This window comes from Stegodyphus dumicola, chromosome 6 (genome assembly GCF_044657685.1).
Source record: "Stegodyphus dumicola isolate Sdum_Otavi_A_Nest chromosome 6, ASM4465768v1".
NCBI lineage: Eukaryota > Metazoa > Arthropoda > Arachnida > Araneae > Eresidae > Stegodyphus > Stegodyphus dumicola.
The window spans coordinates 178,650,766-178,675,208 of NC_140773.1; the positions used below are offsets into that span (position 1 = coordinate 178,650,766).

A 24,443-nucleotide genomic window follows, 5' to 3' on the forward strand; every position below is an offset into this window, starting at 1 on the left:
GGAACATTTCCCAGATCGTATTCCCGCGGATCTTCCTTACCATTACAGTTCTATGGAGAATTTGTGAGAAGAAAGTGTTTTGCGTGTACGCGCATTGTTTCGGATTTCAAAAATGGTTCTTTCGTGCTCTGCATATGGATGTAATTCCAGATATGTGAAAGGTGGAGGAGTATCATTTCACAGGAGAGCTTTTTCTAATGTTTTAAAACCTAATTTTATAAAATGTAGAGGATTTTTTATCCACTCTACTTGCCATTTTCTAATAAAAATAGATTTTCTAATTTTATATAATATACGCATACTTGAAATAACATTTAAATAAAAGTATCTTAATATATATGTATGTTTCTAATAACTGTGTTCTGAAAAAAATGTTAAAAATTTAGTTATATAATATAATTTTAATTAGTCTAGTATTCTGCTTTGGCGACATTTTTTATACGCCAACAGACTGCTTTGAATGCGTTTGTTTAAATATTCTTTGTATGCGTTTGCTTATGCAGACATGTGCGAAGTAGTAATGTATGTATTTAATACTTGGTAATGTTCATGTAACACTGTGTAAGAACTGCATAAAATTATGTTTTTTTTTGGGGGGGGGGTACATGAATGACTTTATTTTATCCCTTTTCTTGCATCCAAATATAACAAATATGTTTACTTTCTATCACGTATTTTCTTTCTTATACAGTCAAAAGTTGTTAATCCGGACTCGTCGGGACTTCGGCGATTCCAGATTATCGATTTTTCCGGATTATAGATCATCAGTTTAAATCTGGTAGGATGGCATGCATAAATTACAAAATTAAAAATATGAAACCATAATTTATGAAATAAAGAACAATTATGATCTAAAGGGTATCAAAATTTACAAAAAAAAAAGCTTAATATTTATTGGTTTACTTTATTAAACATTTCTTTCAATGTAAGTTGTCTAAGTTACTTCGTTTTTTATGTGATAATACATTCTCTTTAATTCTATAAACAGACATAATTTTTTGTTCAGTTACAAAGTTCCGCTGTTCAAGCCCTATAACTGCTGTGTCGAGAATACCGACTAATTTGTCAATCGAAATTTTTTCGTTTTCAATAATCTCTGTCACTTTCTTCGCTATCGGAAGCGAATTATAATGACGAGGAATTTGATTTAAATCATATCAAAGATGGAGTACATCGAGATGAAATACTACATTTAGTATGGAATTATAAGCCAAATAAAATAAAAACATCTGCCCTGAAGATAAGGATAGTGCTGACAGATTAACTTCCAATTCATTGCGCGGCGCTGCGGCGTTAAAGATAAACAAAGGATATGCCTTTATCCATTTTTTGCAGCAATTCCACTTTTTGTTTAATGGACTTCGAAACATACTTTCGCTTTGTAGATCCTTTACATATTAGTAAATATATATCAGAAAATCTATTTGACATAATCGAAAGTTCAAGCTTACTTTTATAAAATTGCTCTAACAGTCTGCAAAAAATAATAAGCCGAATCCAATTTGAAGATTAAGGAACAATGCAATCTGCAACATTAACTGAATTAGATAATTTTAGCTTAACTTATACCGCCCGTTACACATTAAATGTGCATTCGTAAACGTATTTTGCGCATGCGCACACGTGTATTCACAGCCGTAAAGGTCCTATGCGCATGCGTCAATGCGACGCATGCACAGAAAGTTTGTAGCTTTGAGGTTTGTATTATAGATCATTCCGGATTATGGGTGTCCAAATTAACAACTTTTGACTGTATCATGTTTCTGGCATTTATTCAAATATTAAGAATTTGTTAAGTATTAAGAAAATAGTAATTATATAGCAGTTAAATTTCAAAACTATAATAGTTTTAAGTTTCTTTTTAAAAATAATGAAAATTATTTAAATTTAACCTTCTAAAATTATTTAAAATAAGTGCAACTACATTTTGCAAAGTGCATAATATATATATATATATATATATATATATTTGCTAGTAAAAGGAAGTCTTAATTTACCACTTTTTTGTTTCATAATTTAATTATTTACCTCTCTCTCTCTCTCTTCCTTTTAACTTATATCTGCTATATTGACATTCATTTTTAGTTCATTTAATTTAATATCTTTCTCACTTTGATTTGCCTACTCTGCAGTTCTCTGTATTACACCGTATTAACATTAAATTTCCTTTTCGTATAAATATTAAATTTCCTTTTTGTACTATTTTCTGTTTTCACTCATTTTTCTTATGTTATCTATTTTTTTTTTTTATTTTTTATTCTGTCCTAAGTACTAAAAAACCTTCTTTTTTATTTATTTATTTTTTCCTGGCCCTTTTTTTCCTTTTAGGCTTATAATCTTCCTGTTTTATTTTAATCTCTTTTTCACTCAAAATCATTTCTTAAATTATCTTTGCTCCTTGTTTATGCATTACAATAAGTATATATATATATGAATTTTATTTATTTTTAATTTTTTAATTATTTTATTTTTCATCCACTATCTTTAGTATGTATTAATACTTTGCCTAAATCACTTTTTATTTATTTGTTTATTTTTAAATGAAAAAAACTCTTTTTTTTAAATTTATTTTATTTGTACTTTATTTATTCCTATTACCATTTTTCCAATATGTTGTATTTATTGTACACTGCTTCATCTCATTCTATTTTTGTCTTTTTTCTCTTTGTCTACCTTTGTGCTACTAAGCTAGTATGACCATTTGTCTGGCTTAAATTTTAAAATAAAGTGTCCAATTTTAGGGAAATTATTAATTTTGGCTGGTATTTATCGATCTAACCTCTTCTGCAAATTCAACGGCAGCTTCTGCGAAATGACATCTTTCCAAGTTCGCATTTCGAACTGAGAGAAAAGAGGGGAAAAAATCGCCAGCCATGGCGATAGTACGCCAAAGTCTGGGTTCAGTTCCATTTCATGCCCAAACTCCTGCAGCTCATTCCTGTGCCGCTTTTTCACCCGATTTTGAATGGCGATGCTCTGTCTAGTATATAACAGGTCTATGGTTGGAACCACTTGTTGTACCTCACATTTGGTGGAACATCATCAAGCAAGCTGGAAAGAACCAGGTCCAGAAAGACAATTCATGGCATTCAACCTGGATGGTAAAAGGTTATGGCCCGACTAAGCAGTCGTCAACCAAACCGGCCTATGCATTAGCTTTAAAGCTATTTATGTCTGGTGCCGCACACTGTGGTGTTTTTTTTTAGCCCATAAATGCTTATTGTAGTGACTGAATACGCCGTCGCTATTGAACGTGGTCTAATCCGTGAACAAGACATAAGCTGGGAAATGAACATCACATGCACTTTCTTGCAAAAAATGCTGTGCGAAGTGCACACGTTCAGGATGGTCATCGGGGAGCAGTAACTGAACTATCTGGAGATGAAAGACGTAAAAGGACTCGGTGTTCAAGACACACTGGACACTGGTACGAGACATCCTTAATTGACAGGAAATGGCACATATGCTGGTCCTTGGATTACTCTCCACCATATACTTTCTTCCTTAATGACCGAGCAAGATACCAGATAAATTGCCACTGCTTCACACATATTCAGTTTAGTTTGGGGTCAGTTTGATCAATGTTTCTTTTTTTTACAACCCTTGAAAAGTGGAATTTTAATTCTAATCACCCTGCACATACTCATATAGGATTCAAAGCTGGCTGATTTCCTTGTACGTTGACTACTTTATTTCCAGACAATTTTGACCTTCTGAAGAGATAGTTGCCCAAGAAAGTTTACATTCAGTATTAATGTTCTTTTATGTACTGGGTTAGGTTAGGTTATTTAATAAAGGCAAAGCCTCGAGGGCTAGCTGCCTAAGGGAAGGGATGCCTTCGTGGAGGACTTTCTAAGGGAAACTGGCTCATATACACATTACACATGAGGAAAACCACGAAAACACCCATGCAGCCAGCCCGTTTGTGGGATTCGAACCTCAGACCGAACTACCAGTGTTCAGCGACTTTACCACTCGGCCGCTGGTGGGCTTTTATACACTGGGACACTCAGGTTACTTTACACAGTACAAAGTTCATAATCTGGACTCGTCGGGACTTCGGCGATTCTGGATGAGGGGTTTTTCCGGATTATAGATTTTCAATTAAAATCTGCTAAAATGGCATGCAGAAATTATATAATTTAAAATATTAAACCGTAATTTATGAAATAAAGAGCAATTATGATCTAAAGGGTATCAAAACTTTAAAAAAAAAAAAAAAAAGCTTAATATTTATTTGTTTACTTTATTAAACATTTCTTTCAATATAAGTTGTTTGCTTCATTGCTTGTACTAAACGTGCATGCGTAACTTTAAAGGTGCATGTGTAACATTAAACACGCATGCGTAAACGCATTACGTGCATGCATAAAGCATACCAAAAAAAGTTTGTGGTTTTGAGGTCCGGATAATAGATTATTCCAGATAACGGATGTACGAATTACGGACTTCGTACTGTATTTGTATTACTATGTTTGTACTGTATATCTCCTTCACATAAAATTCAACAGAATAATTAAATTATTACAGCATGGTAGTATCTAAATATATTCATATGTATGTTATGTTAGAAGAAACACTGCAACAATCATACTTTTAATAAATAATTAATAGGGAAGAAATGAATATGATAGTAATTTATAAAAGTAATATTGCTCTTAATACAATTATGGAGTTATATGGCAGGAGATGACAATATTTCTAATAAAATTGAAAAGTAAAAGATACATATTGTCCTCAGAAATAAAATATAAATGCTACTCAAATTTACATTTCAAAGCATGCTTACCCATGAAATCCTTTTTCTCTCCATACATCCCTGAGTACAGGTATAATATAACCTTCAGATGCCATAGTACCTTTCTGTATGAGAAAATGCTTTTATTAAGTGAGTTGCCTTCATAACATCAATAAAAACGTTTGAAAAAAATACTATATTGTTACAAAATTACTGTAATAACTCCTTTTTGGTTTTTAAATCACTGATTCTAAGTCAAACATAAAAAGAAACTGGAAATTTTGAAAAACAATATCATTCTAAAACAGAAAATTTTTAATTATCTTTTTTTAAGAAAGCTGTATGAACTTGAAATAATAGTACAAAACTTGTATTACCATTTTTAAAATGTTTCACAATACAGAAAACTTTTACAATGCTTTAAGATCAGACACAATTACTACAGCCTTTCTATCTGACCGCAATTTCATCTTAACTAACAGTATGATAATGATCTGAACCGAGTTGCATAGTGTACATAATCAAGATATCTGTACTTTAAAATAATTTCTTTAAAAAAAACAATAATACAACAGAAATTTTGGAATAAAATTATAGTAATACTAAATTTTAATAATTTATGTCTCCTATTTTATTTTAAAACCGGACAAAAAAGTACAAAAATGAAAATTACCTGAGCAAGCATTATTCTTGTTTTAGCAACATCAAGAGGAGTTGTGATAGCTGCTGCAATGGAACCTAATGTGAATAGAAACAATGCATAGTTAAAACATATTACCTTATGGGTGCAGGTTTCAATCTGCATATGACATGGTAATATGTCACGAAATTCTATCAGGATATTGTGATGCCCACTAAACAAGTCTGAGTGAGTTTTGAATAAAAGAATCTCAAACTAGCCCTATGTAACATTAATCATTATCTCCACTTTTTGTTTATTTATTTGTATTATTCATTTATTTATTATTTTTAGATAAACCACAGGGTACTGAGTTATCAATTTGAAAGTTTAGAAGATTAATGTTTTTGCTCTGGACCAATAATTTGCATTGCAGAGTCTTTACAAAGGGCTCAGCATAACACAATCATTTGATGCTTTATAATCTATTGGTGATTCTGCAGCCTGAGTAGTCAGAGTCGCTCTCAAGATATATCTTAATAAAACAAAGCAATTCATCTGCATTTTAAACATGAGCTTGCCACTAATGTTTAGCAGGTGCTTCCTTGTCTGTGCATTTTTCATCCTATAGTGATGAAACTTTAAACTAGATTGAAGTCTCAATGGCCAAAGTCAATCTTCAATATAATTACACTCACACTTCTGCTTCCCCATGACAGATGTTTCTGTTTTTGACATATACTTAAACCTTATCACTTCTATCGACGTGCGCGGCTAGGTGGGACATTTCTGAGAAACGAGATTCTAGTAGCACTGGTTTATACGGGAGGCTTCAGAGAAATGTTTCATCTAGCTAGGTGCAACATTCCCGGCTATGAGCAACATTTTGAAACCTTTCCAAAAATGTTCCATCTGGAGATGTGTTCCGCATATATTCAACCAATCAGACGAAAGATCTGTTTCTGAAGGATCAAGGGTAATTTTCAATATGGCGATGGCTCTCATTGTGAAATCATGGACGGTGGAAATAGATGCTGATTTAATTGAATAAATACAGAAAAGGCCGTATATATATATATATATATTGCTGTTTTGTTGTAGTATAACTGTCTAAGTCATTTTTAAATGTTTATATATTCATTAAATTTATAATCGTGGAAATTTCAGAGTAGAGAATATTTTATGACATGCTATTTCTGATGATTTGTTTACAAATTATTCGTCGCCAAAAGTTCGCCAAATTTGTCGTATTTCAGGCTGATTGTGTGAAAAGAATGTTATTGTTATATAACAAATTTTTTTTTTATTAAGGGGAATAATTTTTTAAAATATGTTTGTATATGCGTGACTTTACTTTTCTGCTAATTACTTTTATTACTTTTAAATTGAAATTGCATAATCAGCAATTATGTATCTTTATTAAAACAGATTATTTAATAATGAGGACACACATTAAATTTGTAAGCTATTATTTTCATGTTATTAATGAAATGCTTTTTAGATTATAAACACATTAAGAACTATATTTTTATTATAAATGCTACATATTGAAACATTTGAAATTTATAAATTTATTATTATGAATGATGAAAAACATTTGTATATACATTCATTAATAAAAATCTTATTCATTACATTAATACTAATAAACATACATCAACAACTTCTAAACCATCGCATCTCTCTCGCTATGTGTAGGTAAATATATGACTTATTAGATATGAGTATATATATATATATATATATATATGTATGTATGAATGCAAAAATTAACATTGCCAAAAAGTTTATTTGAAGTTACTTCTAATTCATATAATGATTATGCAACTGTAGTCATCAGTTCTTTGCACATTATCATGGATATGGAATACACAGTTGAAAAATAATTGAAGTGCATTTTGTGCATTAGGCTAGTCATTTAAATTCACCCACTTACAGACCTTTGCATTTGCAACTGTACTTGGGAATTTTAACAAAAAAAAAAAAAAAAAAAAAAAAAAAAAAAAAAACTGAGCAAATAGCCTTTATGAAATATTTAACATTTTGCAGATAAAATAAAACTTTTTGACTCATCACAAAACAAATATCAGTAAATGGCATCATATCATGCACATAAAATTTATTAAATAAATATATGGATAGCAAAATAACTATTTACAATAATAAAATCAAATATATACAACAGATCATTACAAAGAATAGGACTTCTCTTTGCACGTTTTTTTCTCTTTAGCTTTTAGAATCGCCAGAGTTGAGATAAAAGTGATTTACTTAATAGCCATTACTTTTCTATTATTTTCCATAACTAACAATAAAGTTTAAAACGAAAAGAGTATGAGCGACACAAAATACAGCACGGAAAAGGAATCGTCACATGAAAGAAAATGTCACTTTCGCCAATCTGAGCGATAACTGATTCTTGTTTGGCTTTCAGCCTGTTTACCAAGTGAAGATGGTAATCCGATTTCACGGAAGGTCACTTCCCCGAATTGTTCCTTCTAAAGTCACGTTTTAGAAACAAATCATCAACAACCGATGCTGACTTATCGAATACCTAGCGAGGTGACGTCATCCCAGCTTAGCAAATTGCAGAGCAGTCGAGACAACGCCAGATAGCATCCTGACGTGGAGAGGAGCGGAGGCAAGCAGATGGCTTGTATATTTTCCAAGAGTTAGTGAAAACAGATGGTTTCCTTCGATGTTTAAGTTCCTTGTAGCCAAGCTGATCATATAATCTAAAGCTAGCTGTGGATGTTAAGAGGATAAACATATTCTCTCAAGGCATGGGTCTACGTGCCTGTAGGACAGATAGTGTGTGAGAAATGTTCATCATTACATGAATCCTGTGTGGACTGAGTATAACTATCATGACATCACCTGCAATATTAATTTTTACTTAACTTACCTTTTTATTACTTTTATCTATTTCTTATTAGTAAAATAAAGAATTTAATAATGCAATAGACATGCTCTATCATATGTGTTTTGAAAGTAAATTCTACAGAACTTGGCGCCCGACGTGGGGCGAACTCAATGAACTCTTAAGTCAAAAGTGTGCGAATAGTATTCTGAACTGTATTGACTGACTGTGAATTTATTGGATTGTTCTTACAAGTTGTTGGATTTATTGGATTACTGTTTAACTTTTTGGATTACCAATTGAAGACGATCATCTTTCGGGTGGGTACAAAGCTTTCTTTCCAATGAGGTTAATAGAAATTCCAGAATTGGAAGCAGCTTTAAAGAACAGTAAAAGTTCTGAAATCAAAAGTTTGCATAAGCTTATTTTTAATACTGATGGAGACCAAAATAACCAGAAAAGATTAAGTGAATTTTCTGGCTTTATATTTAAACCAGATTCTGAAGAATTTAATAAGAAAATAGATGCAGTGAAGAATAGTTTTTCTTTGAACAAGTTAATTAAAGTTTGTAATGTACTATGCATAAATTCAGAGGGATCGAAAACTGAAATAGTAACCCAAATTGTCTCTTTTCTATGTGATTTATCTGTATTATTTGAAAATATTTTGCATGAAGAAAATAGTGATATTGAAGATGAAACTGTTAACAAAATTTCTGAAGTAATGCTTGATGATAATCAAAGAGACAATCCTGGTTTTAGTGAGTCTCAAGTAAATAACAGTATGTAGCTTCAAATTCAAGATCATTTTAAACCTCATCTTAGTTTTTCGGATATTGAAAGTATTGTTATTCCTTTTTCTGGTAATGCATATGAAAATGTTGATAAATGGATTGATGAATTTAAAGATGTCATAAATTCTTTGAAATTGAGTGATTTGCATAAATTAGTTTTTGCTAAAAGACCATTAAAAGGTAAAGCGAAACTATTTAATCAGAGTGAACTAAAGTTAATGACTTGTGTAAGTTAAAAAAGCTTTTGAAATCTGAATTTGGTAAAGCTTTTAATTCAGCTGAATTGCACGAAATGTTATGTAAGCATAAATTAATGCCTAATGAATCTTTAGATGAGTATTTTTTGAAAATGAAAGAAATGCGTTCGCGAGGTAACATTGAAGATGCTTCATTAATTAAATATGTCATAGATGGTATTCCCGATTCTGTGGTGAGGAAAACTATACTATATGGTTGCGAAACAGTATCTGAACTCAAACAAAGGCTAAAATTTATGATAAAATGAGATCGAACAATGATAAGTTTAAAAATCCGAAACCGAAAGTAGACACTCAAGTTAAAGATAGAAGTAAGCTTGCGTCATCAAACCGAAATCAATCTAACGTTAATAAACTCAAATGTTTTTAGTTGTGAGGAATTTGGTCATCTTCTCAATGTATAAACAATTCGAATGGGATAAAATGTTTTAAATGTAAAAAGTTTGGGCATAAAGCGACTGACTGTCAAACCCAGAACCTCGAGAAACAAGCATTTTTAGCTCAAATTTCTGATAACAATAGAATTATAAAGACTGTAGAAATAAATAATCATTTAGTTGATAGTCTAGTTGACACTGGTTCAGATGTTACAATATGCAGCGTGAAGTTACATAAGCAAATTGGCTCTCCAAATTTGAATCTTAGTGATATCACATTAAAAAGGAATTGAATCAAAGCAAATGCATCTCATTGGTTTTTTTATTTCTGATATTTCAATTGACAGTTTTTCACTTCGTACGAAAATTTATGTGGTCAAGTTGTTATGTAATCAAATTGTATTAGGTTTGGATGTAATGAATCAGTTTAACTTCTCTTTTACCGAGAATGGCCTTCAAATAATTTCTCATTGGAAATGTAAACTTGATAACTGCTGAGTCATCTCGAAATGCTAACATTTGTTGCATTACAGAAATTTGAATATTGCTATATCATTGAAGAATGTTTATGATCTTTCCCAATTGCCTGGTGTCCCTGTTAATCTAAACAAAATCCCTGAAAGCAGAAGTAACTCGAAGTTTAATTACCTTTCACATCTGGTGAATGCTATTTCTGTCAACGAGATTGATTTATCACCTATTTCGAATGTGGAACATAAAGAAACACTGTGTAAATTAATTAATTCGTACCAACCTCAGAAAAATAGGCAATGTGACTTCAAGATGCAAATAAATTTATGCGATGAAATTCCTGTCTGTCAAAATAGAAGATACATGTCTTTCACAGAACAAAAAGTTGTTGATGAGCAAATTAAGGAATGGTTGAAAGAGGGCATAATAAAGCCTAGCAATTCTAATTATTCGGCGCTTATTGTTTTGTGTAACAAGCGAGACGGTTCTAAAAAATTACTCATAGACTATAGGAAATTAAATAAGAAGATTATTAAAGACAAATTTCGACTGCCTTTAATTCCAGAAATACTTGATCAGTTGGAACAATCAAAGGTCTTCACGACACTAGATTTGAAAAATGGCTTTTTCCATGCAGACATAGATGAAAAGTGCACAAAATACACCATTTTCGTAACACATAATGGTATTTATGAATTTCTTAAAGCTCCTTTTGGTTTATGTATTAGTCCACATGTTTTTCAAAGGTATATTTATTCAGTATTTTGTGACTTGCTAAATGAAGGTGTACTAATTATTTATATGGATGATATAGTTGTACCGGCTAATGATGAAGCTGAATGTTTAGACAAATTAGAAAGAGTATTCAAAACTGCTTCGGAACACGGACTACAAATAAATTTCAAAAAGTGCCAATTCTTAAAATGGAAAATTGAATTTTTGGGACATGTAATTGAAAATGGAACTATTCGACCATCACCTTCCAAAACTGTTGCTGTTCAAAACTTTCCACAACCATGTAACTGTAAACAATTACAAAGCTTTTTAGGACTAACGGGATATTTTTGTAAATTCATTCCGCATTATGCTAAAATAGCTAAACATTTTAGTGACTTACTTAGAAAAGGTATTGGTTTTAAGTTTGATTCTGAACAACAGAAAGCTTTTTGCAGATTTAAAGAAATTCTCTCTCAAGCACCTGTTCTACACATATTTAGACAAGGATATCCATTAGAACTTCATACTGATGCTGGTAGTCAAGGCTTTGGTACGATACTACTCCTATTGTCTGATGATGGTAATTATCACCCAATCCAGTATATGAGTAAGAAGACTTCACCGCAGCAAGAGAAACTATGTAGTTATGAATTAGAAGCCCTACCAATTATAGAAGCTCTGAAGAAGTTTATAAACTATTATTTAGGCTCTAAATTCAAAATTTTAACGGATTGTAGTGCTTTTCAGAAAATTTTAGATAAGAAAGATTTAACTCCTAAGATTACAAGATGGGCAATGTTTATTGAAGAATTCGATTACGAAATTGTACATCGTTCAGGAAGCCAAATGTAACATGCTGATGCTCTAAGTAGAAATGCTTTAATTTTAACATCATGCACATCCGATGTAACAGAGAAGATTCGGTTAGCACAACAACAGAATGAAGATGAACATGTGAAATTGATCAAGAATTTAGTTGAGAAGGGGGAAGAAAATGGATTCTTCCTGAGAAATGATATTTTGTACAAATTGGAAAATGGTAAAGATCTGCTAGTAGTGCCAGAGTCACTACATAATGAAATCATACAGAAGGTACATAAAAAGGGTCACTTTGCTGTAGAGAAAACTGTGAATGCTGTAGAGCAAGAATTCTATATTCCCAGACTGAAATGCAAAGTTGAAAAAGTAATTGCAAACTGCATAAAATGTATACTGTACAACAAGAAACAAGGAAAAGCAGAAGAATTTCTTTAACCTCTACCGAAAGAAAACGTTCCCTTGAGTACATGCCATGTCGACTTTATTGGACCTTTTCCATCGACGAACAGGAGATATCAACACATTTTAACTGTGGTCGATACTTTTATGAAATTTACTTGGTCCTATCCAGTGAAATCACCAACTACGCAAGAAGTTATTTCAAAATTGAGTCAAAAACAGACTGTATTTGGGAATCCGGCCAGAATCATTTCAGATCGAGTTACTACCTTTACATCGAAAGAATTGTCAGCTTATTGTACGGAAGAAGGCATAGAACATGTTAAAATTACTACTGGTATTCCAAGAGGTAACAGACAGATTGAGCTAATCCATAGAATTTTGATTCCTGTTTTGTCGAAATTATCACATGAGGATTTAACAAAATGGTTTAAGTATGTTCCAGATGTCCAGAGAATAATCAACAGCACAACTACGAGAAATACAAAATATTCACCGTTTGAGCTTCTCATAAGCACGAAAATGAAGAACTTGGAAGATCTGAGGGTTAGTGAGATACTGAATGAGGAATATCCAAAGCAGTTGATGCAAGAATGTGATGAAATGAGAGAAGATGTGAAAAACAACATTTTGAAGATACAAGAAGAGAATCATAAACAATTTAACAAAAGACGTAAGAAACCGAAACTGTACACGATTGACGACTTGGTAGCCATTCAGAGAACTCAGTATGGGACTGGTTTGAAACTACGACCTAAGTTTCATGGACTGTATAAAATCATAGCTGTCAGATCAAATGACAAATATGAAGTCGAAAAAGTAGGATGCCATGAAGGACTGAATCTGACATCTATTGCGGCTCATCATAAGAAGCCATGGTCAAATTAATTGATGATTGTATCAGCTCAAACCTAAGGACCTGATACTCTCCTTTTTCTCTTTTTTGTTTCTTTTATTCGCTTTGCAGGTATCTCATGATGATGGTGATGTCCTCTCAACAGACATCGAGGACGATGCCCTGCAAGATGGCCGAAACTGTAGAGATCATCGACGATTGATGCTGACTTAGCGAATACCTAGTGAGGTGACGTCATCCCAGCTTAGCACAGTGCGGGGCAGTACAATGCCAGATAGGGTCCAGATGTGGAGAGGAGCGGAGGCAAGCAGACGGCTTGTAAATCCTCCAAGAGTTGGTGGAAACAGATGGTTTCCTTTGATGTTTAAGTTCCTTGTAGCCAAGCTGATCATATTATCTAAAGCTAGCTGTGGATGTTAAGTGGATAAACGTATTCTCTCAAGGCATGGGTCTATGTGCCTATAGGACAGATAGTGTGTGAGAAATATTCATCATTACATGAATCCTGTGTGGACTGAGTATAACTATCATGACATCACCTGCAATATTAATTTTTACTTAACTTACCTTTTATTACTTTTATCTATTTCTTATTAGTAAAATAAAGCATTTAATAATGCAATAGACATGCTCTATCATATGTGTTTTGAAAGTAAATTCTACACAAGTATCGTACGTGATAGCAGCCTTAGACAGCTCATATTTTCATTTTGACACATATTTAATTATTTAATCAAAACATTACCTAAATTTGCACTTTTTTCAATCATCCATTGTTTTCCTTACATGCAACTATATCTTTGAACACTCTTAATACAATATACGCACAATTTTTTGTTTCTGCTCGTTTTCTTTCTATAGCATGGTTTATCTACGGAGATAAGCCGACTTTATGTCAATCTACAAGTTTAAAAAAGAAATGCTGCTGCCAGTAAGTTTATTTTTATTTTTATAATTATTTGTTTTTGTTTTTGTTGGAAGTTTTGTTGGAAGATAGTGCATATTATATTTGGACTCAACAATGCATGAAATATAGTATGTTGAGTTAACTGGGAGCTATAACTGAAGCTAAATATTAGAAATTATAATAAAAATGAACAAAACATAAAAATATTTATCAGGGTTTTAAAAGATGGGGGAAAAAAAGGATCCAGCACCTAACACCCCTTAATTGATAGTAGTAGAAATCATTAACTTAACCTTTTGAAGACGGGATGGCCATTATAGTGGCCATAGAGTCCTCTCTTTGAAAAGACGGGGTTGTCCACTTTACTGGCCATGTCTTCCCCCCCCCCCCATTTTCCAGGCTGAAAAGTGGGGTGAAATGTCAAATTTGACGTCCCTAGGGTTTTAACCACTTATCTCTTTCAAAGGTCTTCCTTTTGCGACATAGATGCACCCCTCTGAGAATCCACTAAACTACACACAAGTATCTTTGTTGCGAATAGGAGGTGATTTCTTAAAGGGGGGAAAGCATTCGGTTCAAGATTCCCCATCCTTTGGTAGCTTTTACTGCTACCAAAGCCCCGGCCTCAAAAAGTTAAGAAGTCTGAAACTGCTCTTTTTAAAATTAATGTCAGATTATTAATTAACCCTTTGTGGCACAATGTGCCCGGTCTGGACACACCTAAAAATTTCCTTCTGTATGCACAGAAAAATTGAATGAAAAGGGATTTATAGGTTACTATAGGTTACTCTGAATTTTCTTTATTTATAGTAGATGGCAGCTCAACATAAACCAGTCCATATATTTTAGCCATGTTTAGTTTTTCAGACCCTCATTTTTCAAAGAAATCTTCCAGACTTTTTTAGGGTATAAAAGGAATAGTTTGAAAAGAAATTTCTATGTTATTTTTTTGGCTGTATGCTAATCTCCTTATTCTATATTAGTTTTAAATTTTTACCTTGAAATCTTGCCTAAAATCAAACGGTGAACCCTAGGTGTGCCCAGACCGGGCTCACCAGTAATCTAGGACAACTGAGAATCTGTATTCTTTTGTTTCTCCGCATCTCATCGGTCAGTTCATTGACAACAATGCTCGTTTTAGCACTCTTTTCAAAGCTCTATTCAATCAGTGAGCCCCTTTGGGCACACCCACAGAATTAAAACGATAAGTGCTATCTTCACAAAATTTTACTTGTGTACTCCTCTAGGCCTAATTAGACTGCCTACTTTTTTTTTTTTTTAATCAAAACTCCGACTTTAAAAGATAGCGTGCCGGAAAGGGTTAAACCATACTACTCGCCCCCAAACTTATGAGGGCCAACTTGAATTTATAAATAGTATAAACAAACACTTTGTTTCCATATGAAGATTTCCAGTATAAATATTTTAGCATCTACATATTAGGATTAACAAATACATATTAGGATGGTTAGTTAGTTAAATGCGCAGAGAAATAATATAAGTAAGACTATGTAAAACAGGATTTCTAATAGTAACTAAATATTTAGATAATATAATATAAAAAAACCATAAAATTACTAACAGATAAATATTCACGGAAAATCACTTCATGTAATGTTCAATTTTCTTAAATACTAGAATGAAAAATTAACCACACGGATTTCTACAGAATCAGTTTTTTCTCATTTTATTAAATATAGTTTTATAAATATAAAAAGTATCTAATATAAAAAGTCTATATTCATCTTTCAAAAAAATGCTGGTACTTACGTATTATCACAACCAGGTTGGCGCGATTTGTAAGTTTGAGTAAAAGAGTATGAATAGAAAGAAAATGTACATTTATTAATTACAGATAATTTTTAATACAGATTTTATATTATTTTGTTTACCCTACTTATGGCAACCTTATGTTAATTTATTAAAGCGAGGTGTGCGTAGTTCGTAGATTCGTTCGTTGCCTACATTGTGCCATTTGTAGATGTTTTTTTAAGTTAAAACATGTTGCTGTGTACATGGATTCTTGTCAAATATTTTTGGTTACAAACTTTATGTTTTTGCTATCTAAATTTTTTGTTTTTGTTTCGGATTTTTAGCTTAAATCGTGTGTTCAAAACGTAGTTTTTGCATGTGTGAAAACCGCATTTTTGGAGACATTTTAGACTTAAAGTTCGAAATATAGACAAGAATCCATGTACACAGCGACATGTTTTAACTTAAAAAAAACATCTACGAATGGCACAACGTAGGCAACGAACGAATCTACGAATTATGCACACCTTGCTTTAATAAATTAACATAAGGTTGCCGTAAGTAGGGTCGCCAAATTTGGCGATTTATGCGAATTTTGGCCTGGTTGCGTTAATACAGAAGTACCAAAATGCTTCATTACAAAAGGAGGGAAAAGTTGATACAGCTGTAAATTTTATGCTTCATTAAAGATTAAAACAGAAGCCTAATAATTAGTCATTTAACTAATACATTCAAAACTGGATTAGTTAGGACTAATTTGAACCACAGAATAATGCAACATAAAACCAGCTGAATCCTATTTCATTTTTTTTTTTTAATTCTGAAGTTTAAAAACAAAAATTAAAATTGAAGGGAAAAATACTTCAGGGGTAAGGAAAAGTCATGAAAAAATATAGGCAACCTCTTTCCTATCAAAAGTAGGGTTACCAACTAAAAATTTGACAGTTTTCCCAAACAATTCACAACAGTCCCCAGATGTTTATTTTATAACTAAAAATAGTCCCTAAAAGCTGAAATTCAAATTTAAACATATAAACATACGGACATTTGACTGACCGGAATTTACTAGCAACTATCATTACATGCATCTTCCAGATTTACATATTAGACGTTTAAGATGGAATAAATTCTCAACGAATTAAATAAGCATGGTTAGGCATTTATGAAGAAATTAAGATTGTTTCGAAAGCATTTGACTGTGAATACAGTTGTCCATTTTATTATCCTATCAACCATGCTACCTGAAACCAAGAACAACAAAAACATTATATTTAATAATAATTTTAAAAAACTCAGCAATAAATTTTAAAATAGAGAGAAAAAGGATATTTTTTTAGATTTTAGAGTACATGAAAGCAAAATTGTTTTCTGATACCTCTGGAACTGATCCCACTAATGCTTCTAACATGCTGCAAAACGAACGAACTGAAATGTAAAATAACATTAAGGTGAAGAGAACTTTTACGCAGCTTGATTTGTTAACATTGTTTGAAAAACATGTTAGCAAATGCCTTTATACCTTTTGATTCCTGAACTGCATAATAAAATGAATTATTTACTATTCTGCCTTAAAAAGTTAAAGCACTTTCAGTGAAGATGATAAACTCAACAATGAAAAGAATTTCTCTCACTTTTAAAAATACATCTTTCCATATAGGGGAGGAAAGGGAATAACAAATTCCTCTTTAATACTATTATAAAAGTTTGTAGCATGCAACAATGATGCCAGTTGAGAAATCATTTTGTTGTATTCAAAGCAGATTTTAAACTGCTCCATACATAAAAGTAGAAATTAAGCTGCTTAAAATTTGTGTTTAATACGTTCCCGCCGATGTGGGCCATCGGTGGCCTGCACTAGTCTGTCTCATTGTACGGCGAGTACCACCAGTGGCCCGCATTAGTCTGTCTCATCAGGCAGCACTTACCACCGGTGGTACGTGTTCGATTGTGTTATTAAATTGCTTCTATTGATATCTTCTATTGATACATTCATCAGACGAATCACTTATTCCCATATCCCTGTTATCTATTATTTATAAGGGCAAAAATTAAAAAAAAATTATAACTGCCTTTCTAGTTATACTTATTGGCAGAAATCTGAGGTTAAGATGAAAAAAACTGCATGAGTTACACAACTTGCAAAATAAGTACTCACTACACTATTAGCAAACATACAACTCGTATACAGGTCTGAACAACTAATAATCGTGCCGCCAGATGAAACGCGGCAAAAATTCAAGCGCCGTCTCACGGCGAAGAACATAAAAATTGGCCCCGGCGTGAATGTGTTAAAAACAGAAATAAAATATATTATTATAAATTTTTAAATACCTAAGAAAATATGAGTTTCAATTTAAATATTACCAGCTACTGCACCACAAATGGAAGACTGCCATGGCTTTACGTAAAAACCTTGTCTGTTAGACCACCTATTCTGTTAAAAAAAAAGTTTATTTGTCATATGATCTAATTATTTAAACTCATTGATCAAAATTTAAGTCATATTCTCACCATTACACACTCAAAAGAAAAGTACACACTCAAAAATTCAAATTTGATTTTATTTCGTTTATTTATTTATTTTGCATTTTTAGAAACTGTAGGTATTTCTGAGTCTGTTAAAACAAACAGCGTTACAATATTCGAATTAGCACCTTAAATAAAGAAAACGATTCCGAGGTGAATATTGCCAGATTGGGCATTTAATTCATCACCTAATGCTTGTTTGCATTTGTACGCGCAGCTGCTTACAAACGTTCACTCATAGATTGCTTTAATTTCAGAAATTCAGAAAAGAATTGGCACTAGATTATGACAGTGAAAGCAAGAAATGAAGGGGAAGAAGCTTAGTGATGGTAAAACTCTCAGCAGAAAAGGTCACCTTACGGATGACATTATAAACCAATTAAGAATTTATTATTGAAATACTATTAGAAAACATTGCAATTTTGTAAATGTTATGTAAAAGGCAGTGTGGGCAATATTTTACCAAAAATGTTCAACCAGCGTGGGGCTACTCACAATTTTTGCCCAATGGGAGGATTTGTGGTGTATATATCAAAAAGTGAGTGTGAGTGGAAATCTGAAATCGTACAATCATAAAACTTCAATTCCAGCACCTGTAATGGATGCTATCAAAGATATATTTAAGGATCTTAGCATGCCATTATTACTAAAAAAGTGTTTAGGAGGACATACACAAAATCCAAATGAATTGTTTAATACATTGATTTGGAAATTGTGTCTTAAAAATTCCAGATGTGGTTATAATATTGTTAAGACAGCAGTGAATGAGGTAGTTATTATATATAACGATGGTCAAGCTAGGCGATTACATACTATGAATGATGCACTTGGATACTGAATTGGTGATAATGCAGTCAAGTTTGAAGCAGACACTGATCAACATGGTATTCAGTCAGCTGAAATAAAGGCAGAGATGTCTAGGATAGATGCTCGCAGAGCAAGAAAATGAGCCCAACTTGTTGCAGTAACAGCTGTTGAAGAACAGGAGGGTGTGGTGTATGCAACTGGGCTATTTTAAACTGTTTTAGTGTTATTTGAGAGAAAATATAAAAATTTTGAGACTTTAAAACCATTTTTCTGAAATTGGTGATTTTCATACTTGCGCACACTCTTTAAAAAAATCTACCATGGTTATAAAAATTTCAGGGTAAGTACATGATGATATTGCTTAAAAAATGCATCTACCTTTTGCTTTGAAAAATTATTTTTTTTTAATATTTATATAATTTTACTTAAAAAATTTTTAATGCTTTTTCTGTTTTCTAAGATCTTATTGTAATAGTGTTAATATTCTTTGATATTTTAAAATTTAAATAGGTGAAGAATTATACCTAATAATGTTTCATCACAAAATTGTAAAAATTATTACTTCAGCCAAAATTCTTACTTTTTGTGCTGCGCAAAGTGAAAAGTGAGGACTCCCCCCCCTTAAAGGCCGTTTATCCTGTTAATGATAAAAACAAGTAAAATTAAAGTAATGCAGCTATTTTCCTTCAAATCAACTTGACTAAAATTGTTTTAGATTTGAAGATTTTAAAGCATGAACCCTTTCTTTAATACTATGCTGATCAAGAGTATCAAATCTGAAACATATAAGAAAACAGAAATCACCATATAAACATTTTAAAAGAATCAAACCAGTCTGACTTCTAAGACAAACTGTAATTTTGAAAGTGTTTTATAAGAAAAGTACCTTGCATAAACTTAAATTCAAAATGTTCATGAAGAAGTAATGGAACATGCCTGAAACTTGCAATACTTGAATTTGGTTATCTGACAATGTTTGTAGCATCTAAAGTAAGCATCTAAGTGAAAATGAAGTAATTTTAACTATTTAGTGTAATGCGACATTTTAGGAAAAGACATCAGAACAAAGAAATTTGAACTTGTTTTCAATCATTCCACAATGACCTTACTTGCCATATTAGGACTTAATTTCTATGATCAGATATGACACAACCCTATAAGAAAGGCTCTCAGGAAAGAAGAGGGAAAATTTTCTTTAAATTTAATAATTAAAGTAATAAAATATTAAGTAATTCAAATATTAAATAATTAGCAATTCATATATTAAATAATTAAAAGTCAATAAAAATGTAAAGATAAATAAAAACAAACATGTAATTAAATTAATGATGAACTGTTAAATAATAAATAAAATCTTGGGATTTTTTTCATAGTTGGGGGCTGCAGCTAGAATTCCAATTTCAGAAGAAGAATTAAGCAATAGCTCAGCTGTGCATTACCTTAATTTAGGCCTTGAATGAACAGATAATGTGCTATTTCAAAGGATGATAGAAAGAATGACCATGATTTTTCCAGCATACCAATAAAAAAAAAAGGTAAAACAATTAAAATGCCACTAATGAAAACACAAAGAATGCTAGAAACAGTACCAGAGTATGGAAGGAAATTTAGTTAAGTAGTCTTTCCATTCAAAATGACATTTCCTTCAATTTCCCTTTACCCTTGTCACCAGCGAAGGAATCTCTTTCCCCCACTCTCTTTATCTCAGCCCCAAGTGCAAGAAGGGGGCAGCAATAGGAGTTTTTCTCTGTCTCTGTCCACCTTTTTACTCTCTTAATTCCTACCTCTATTTTCCCATCACTAACATATGTCTACAATTATTGATAAATTATTTTTTAAATGAATTTTGATTCATGATTGTTAAGTGATCTTCTTTAGCTTTCTTTTTTAATGTCTTTTATAATCTTAATTTACATATTGATGTATTTACACACTGGATACAATTTTAGATCACCAATGTTGATAATAAAGTAACTACAACTTCAATAAGTGTAATAACATCATCATTTTCATAAGTCAAACTCTACACATAAAATAATGCTTATTTTTATTGAATAACAAGATATTATTTACTTTCCACACCCATCTTTTCTCTTTCTAATGTCAAATGTGATTAATGCAGAGAAATATTTTGGGAACTGTTATTTTAGATACTGAGGTGAGGGAGAAACAAACCTGGTTAGATCAATCATTTTTTTAATACTATTTAGTAAACTGACTGGAAAAAATTCATTTTACTAGATGAATACTATGATTTTGATTAAAACTCTTAATACTGTATTAGGACCCTAAAAATTTCTTTTCATATGCCTGAATATAAAGCAATAATAGTAATATCTTAAAAATCCTTGCTATGGTAAAATTTGCATATTTTCATGCAAAGTAACTTCTTAAGCAAAAGACTCAAGATTTTCCATATGCATAACATGAAGATGAATTCATTTTCGGCAAAGAGCTCTCTATGAAGACAACTATCTTGTTGGGCTCATACTTTTCAAGTGTCCTGCTATTTATCAAAACCCATACTTCCTCAAAGGTAGACAGCCCAATCAAAAATATAATACTTTAATTAAAATTCTGAATCAGATCTGTATTATCTTCTAAATTATTATGGTATTATTTCTTTATTCCTGAAAAAGTGTACTAAAGCCTAGTAGATTCAGGCTAGGTTAAGTAATATCTAGAATACTGCTGATTGTGAGCCACTGGTATATCTCAGCAATGTTCTTGACAGCTCATGCAAAAATGTTTTCCTTTCAAGCAAATATTAAAAACCATTACAATAAATACATGGTTATATAATAACTTCAAACCAAATTCGCAAGCAATGTGATGAACACCGCTGTAGCAACATATTGCCTAAAGAATAAAGATTGAAATTATAAAGGCTGATATAATTTCAGACTTAAGACTGAAATTATAAAGCTGTACTGGGAATTATCCAGGGCTGAACTGAAAAACTATTCAGCTAGAAACAGTACCATAGAAGATTTCATCAGATACACAAGTTTAAAATGCTGTCTTTAAGAATATAACTTAAATTGCAGGATCTGTTTGAATTTTCTCATTTTAAAAGTATTCATCATTGTAATATAATGTGCAAAATTCTAATAAATGATTTAAACAAGCATCTTCTTATACGTTGTAAAGTCATAAAAAAGCTTTAAATGGGTAAGTACTTATCAAATAACTTAAAATTTTAGAACATCCCACATGTTTATTAAGTTCAGTAACAATCATATAAAAATGTAATGGATGATGTAAAATACTGTTATTTACACTATATTGTTATGCAGAATATTTTATGCAAAGAAGTAAGAAAAATTCAAGGACAGAACAGCTTAGCCTGCAGAAAAAGACAGAATCTTCTGATTTAAGTCAGAGGTGGTTGCTATCAAGGGATGACTCATTCATTAGGTGGTAATTAGAGGTGATTTGAGAAACAGGATATTTGAGAGGAAAGGAAATGATGAAAGGGAGATTAATGGGAAAAGCAATTTTTGGGTGAAAGTGCATGGCCACAGAATATTTTAACTGAGATGTAGGTGTGAAAACAAAGAAAGAAGAGTCCAACACTTTTTGACCATGACCCTGCCGATAGAAAATGGAAAATCCCCCCCCTCTCATAAATTCATTGACTTCTTGGATAATAGGCCCTTGACACGTGGTTGAGGCTTTTCTACCATCTTGACTTATATCTTCTGAAACAAGCACTTGAATTCAGGAGTTAGAAATGATTTTCAAGGCAAACTCTTTGCTAAAATAATTTTTTTTGAAAGCCAAAGATTTTCTATTAAATTGTGGTTTAATAACATAATAGAAGTGCAGTAACCCTTCCATTTAAGAGCTCTGGCACACTCCGGCTACAGTTAAGCTCCAGTACTTGAGAAGTACTGGAGCCAGGTCACATTGGGCTCTGGTGCAATTTAAGCTCTGCTAACAGTACATTTTATTTCTCACCTTATAATCCTCCACTTCTGTGATATCAAGAGTTTCAATAAGGTCAATATTTTTAGATAATATGAACTATATAAAATGACATCAAGGCCAGTCTATGACAGATTTCCAAAGAAGCATTCTTCCAGTGTTTCCAAGAATGTTGAAGCAACAGCATGTGTTCCGAAAAAAATTAATTTAATGGTGATTAGCTAATAATTTTTTACTTTTCAAATATATCTGCACTTTCAACATTGTTCATAAACTTTTGGAATGTAGAGGTACAAGACTACTTTATAAACTGTAATTTCGAGTAGATAAGCTGCCGTTTATATGTGTTTAAAAAGTAGAAAATTTAGGACTGTGGCATATCTGTAGGAATTTCATTTTCTCTCTTCCTTTAAACTTCTAGTTTACATTGTAAGTTATGCATAAGTGAAACGATTAATATAGAATTTGTTGCAACATTTTAGCCTGATACAAACATTCAAGTTGTAATAAAGAACTGCAATAAATTCGAACTCGTATAAAACTCACCAAACTATGGAAGGTGGCACTTGGTATAAAAACATCACAATACATGTACTTTCTGCTGAACTCCATGGTTTTATCTACACTTTCCAATGGCCATCTTTTTTAATGTCCACAGAAACTTTTAATTTACCAAGTTCTTACACACACGTCACTACTTTGTGGCTTTCTTTTTGCTTACTTTATCATTCACGCTTGTTTGAATTTTTTAAATTATTATTGCTATTATTATAACTCCTATTCGGGGGGAAAAAAAGAAAAGAAAAAAAAAAAAAAAAAAAAAAAAGGTTATACATCTGCTTTTAAGCTTTCAGCAGGGTAAAAGTGACAGAAATTGGAAATCGCACTGCAGCTAGTGAATTTCAAGTTAACAAGAGATGCATTTGGCTGTGGAAGTCGGAACAAGAAGAATTAGAGAAAATGGTCTAAGAATAAAATATCTTGTTGGACTGGCATCGTAGCCTGGCCTGTTTTCAATTCGGAGAAATGGGTAATAGAGCAAAGAGAAAAGGGATAATCAGTGTCAACAGTTAGAATTCACCTTCAAGTAAAAGTAATTGCTCAACAAATAGGAACTAAAAACTTTGTTGGCGAGTATAATAGGTGTTACAGAAAGAAAAGAAACTATCCATCAGGATTAAAACAATAGTTGGACAGAATCTTCCCATGGACTGGCTTGGAAAAAAGATACTTTTTCAGAGTACACATCTAAGAAAATTAAAGAACAAAATTTGAGTAGAGGCAAATAATTAATATGGAACGAAATGGCCATTACTTTTGATTGTCTTCTGAGAACTGTTTATTCAACAGGTGAAAAAAACTATTTCTCTGTTAACAACCTAGAATGAAAAAATTTCTTCAACTTCTGTTTTCAGTTGTGTTGCAAAGAGAGCGAAGTTAACCCTTTTGACAATTTTCAAAGAAAAACAGTCAAAAGAAAACTTCTCCAAAGGGGTCATTATTCATGTCAACGAAAAAGGATAAATGCACAAAGAAGGGATGTTGCTTTGACTGAGAGAAATTTATCGAAAAAGGAAAGCTGCTTTTTCCAACTTCAAAGACTCATTATTCTGGATT

General features: G+C 31.9%; 1 protein-coding gene across 3 annotated transcripts in view; it reads right to left on the bottom strand.

Moving 5' to 3' along the window:
• Positions 1-24,443, bottom strand: part of LOC118205995 (mitochondrial S-adenosylmethionine carrier protein) — an 89,721-nt gene that overhangs the window by 10,101 nt on the left and 55,177 nt on the right. For all 3 annotated transcript variants that reach the window (XM_085819205.1, XM_035378280.2, XM_035378273.2), the window contains exons 6-8: positions 17,931-18,000; positions 5,412-5,476; positions 4,790-4,863 (exon numbers count right to left, since the gene is read on the bottom strand). In XM_085819205.1, the coding sequence (XP_085675331.1) occupies positions 4,790-4,863; positions 5,412-5,476; positions 17,931-18,000 (209 nt within the window). The remainder of the gene's footprint in view (positions 1-4,789; positions 4,864-5,411; positions 5,477-17,930; positions 18,001-24,443) is intronic.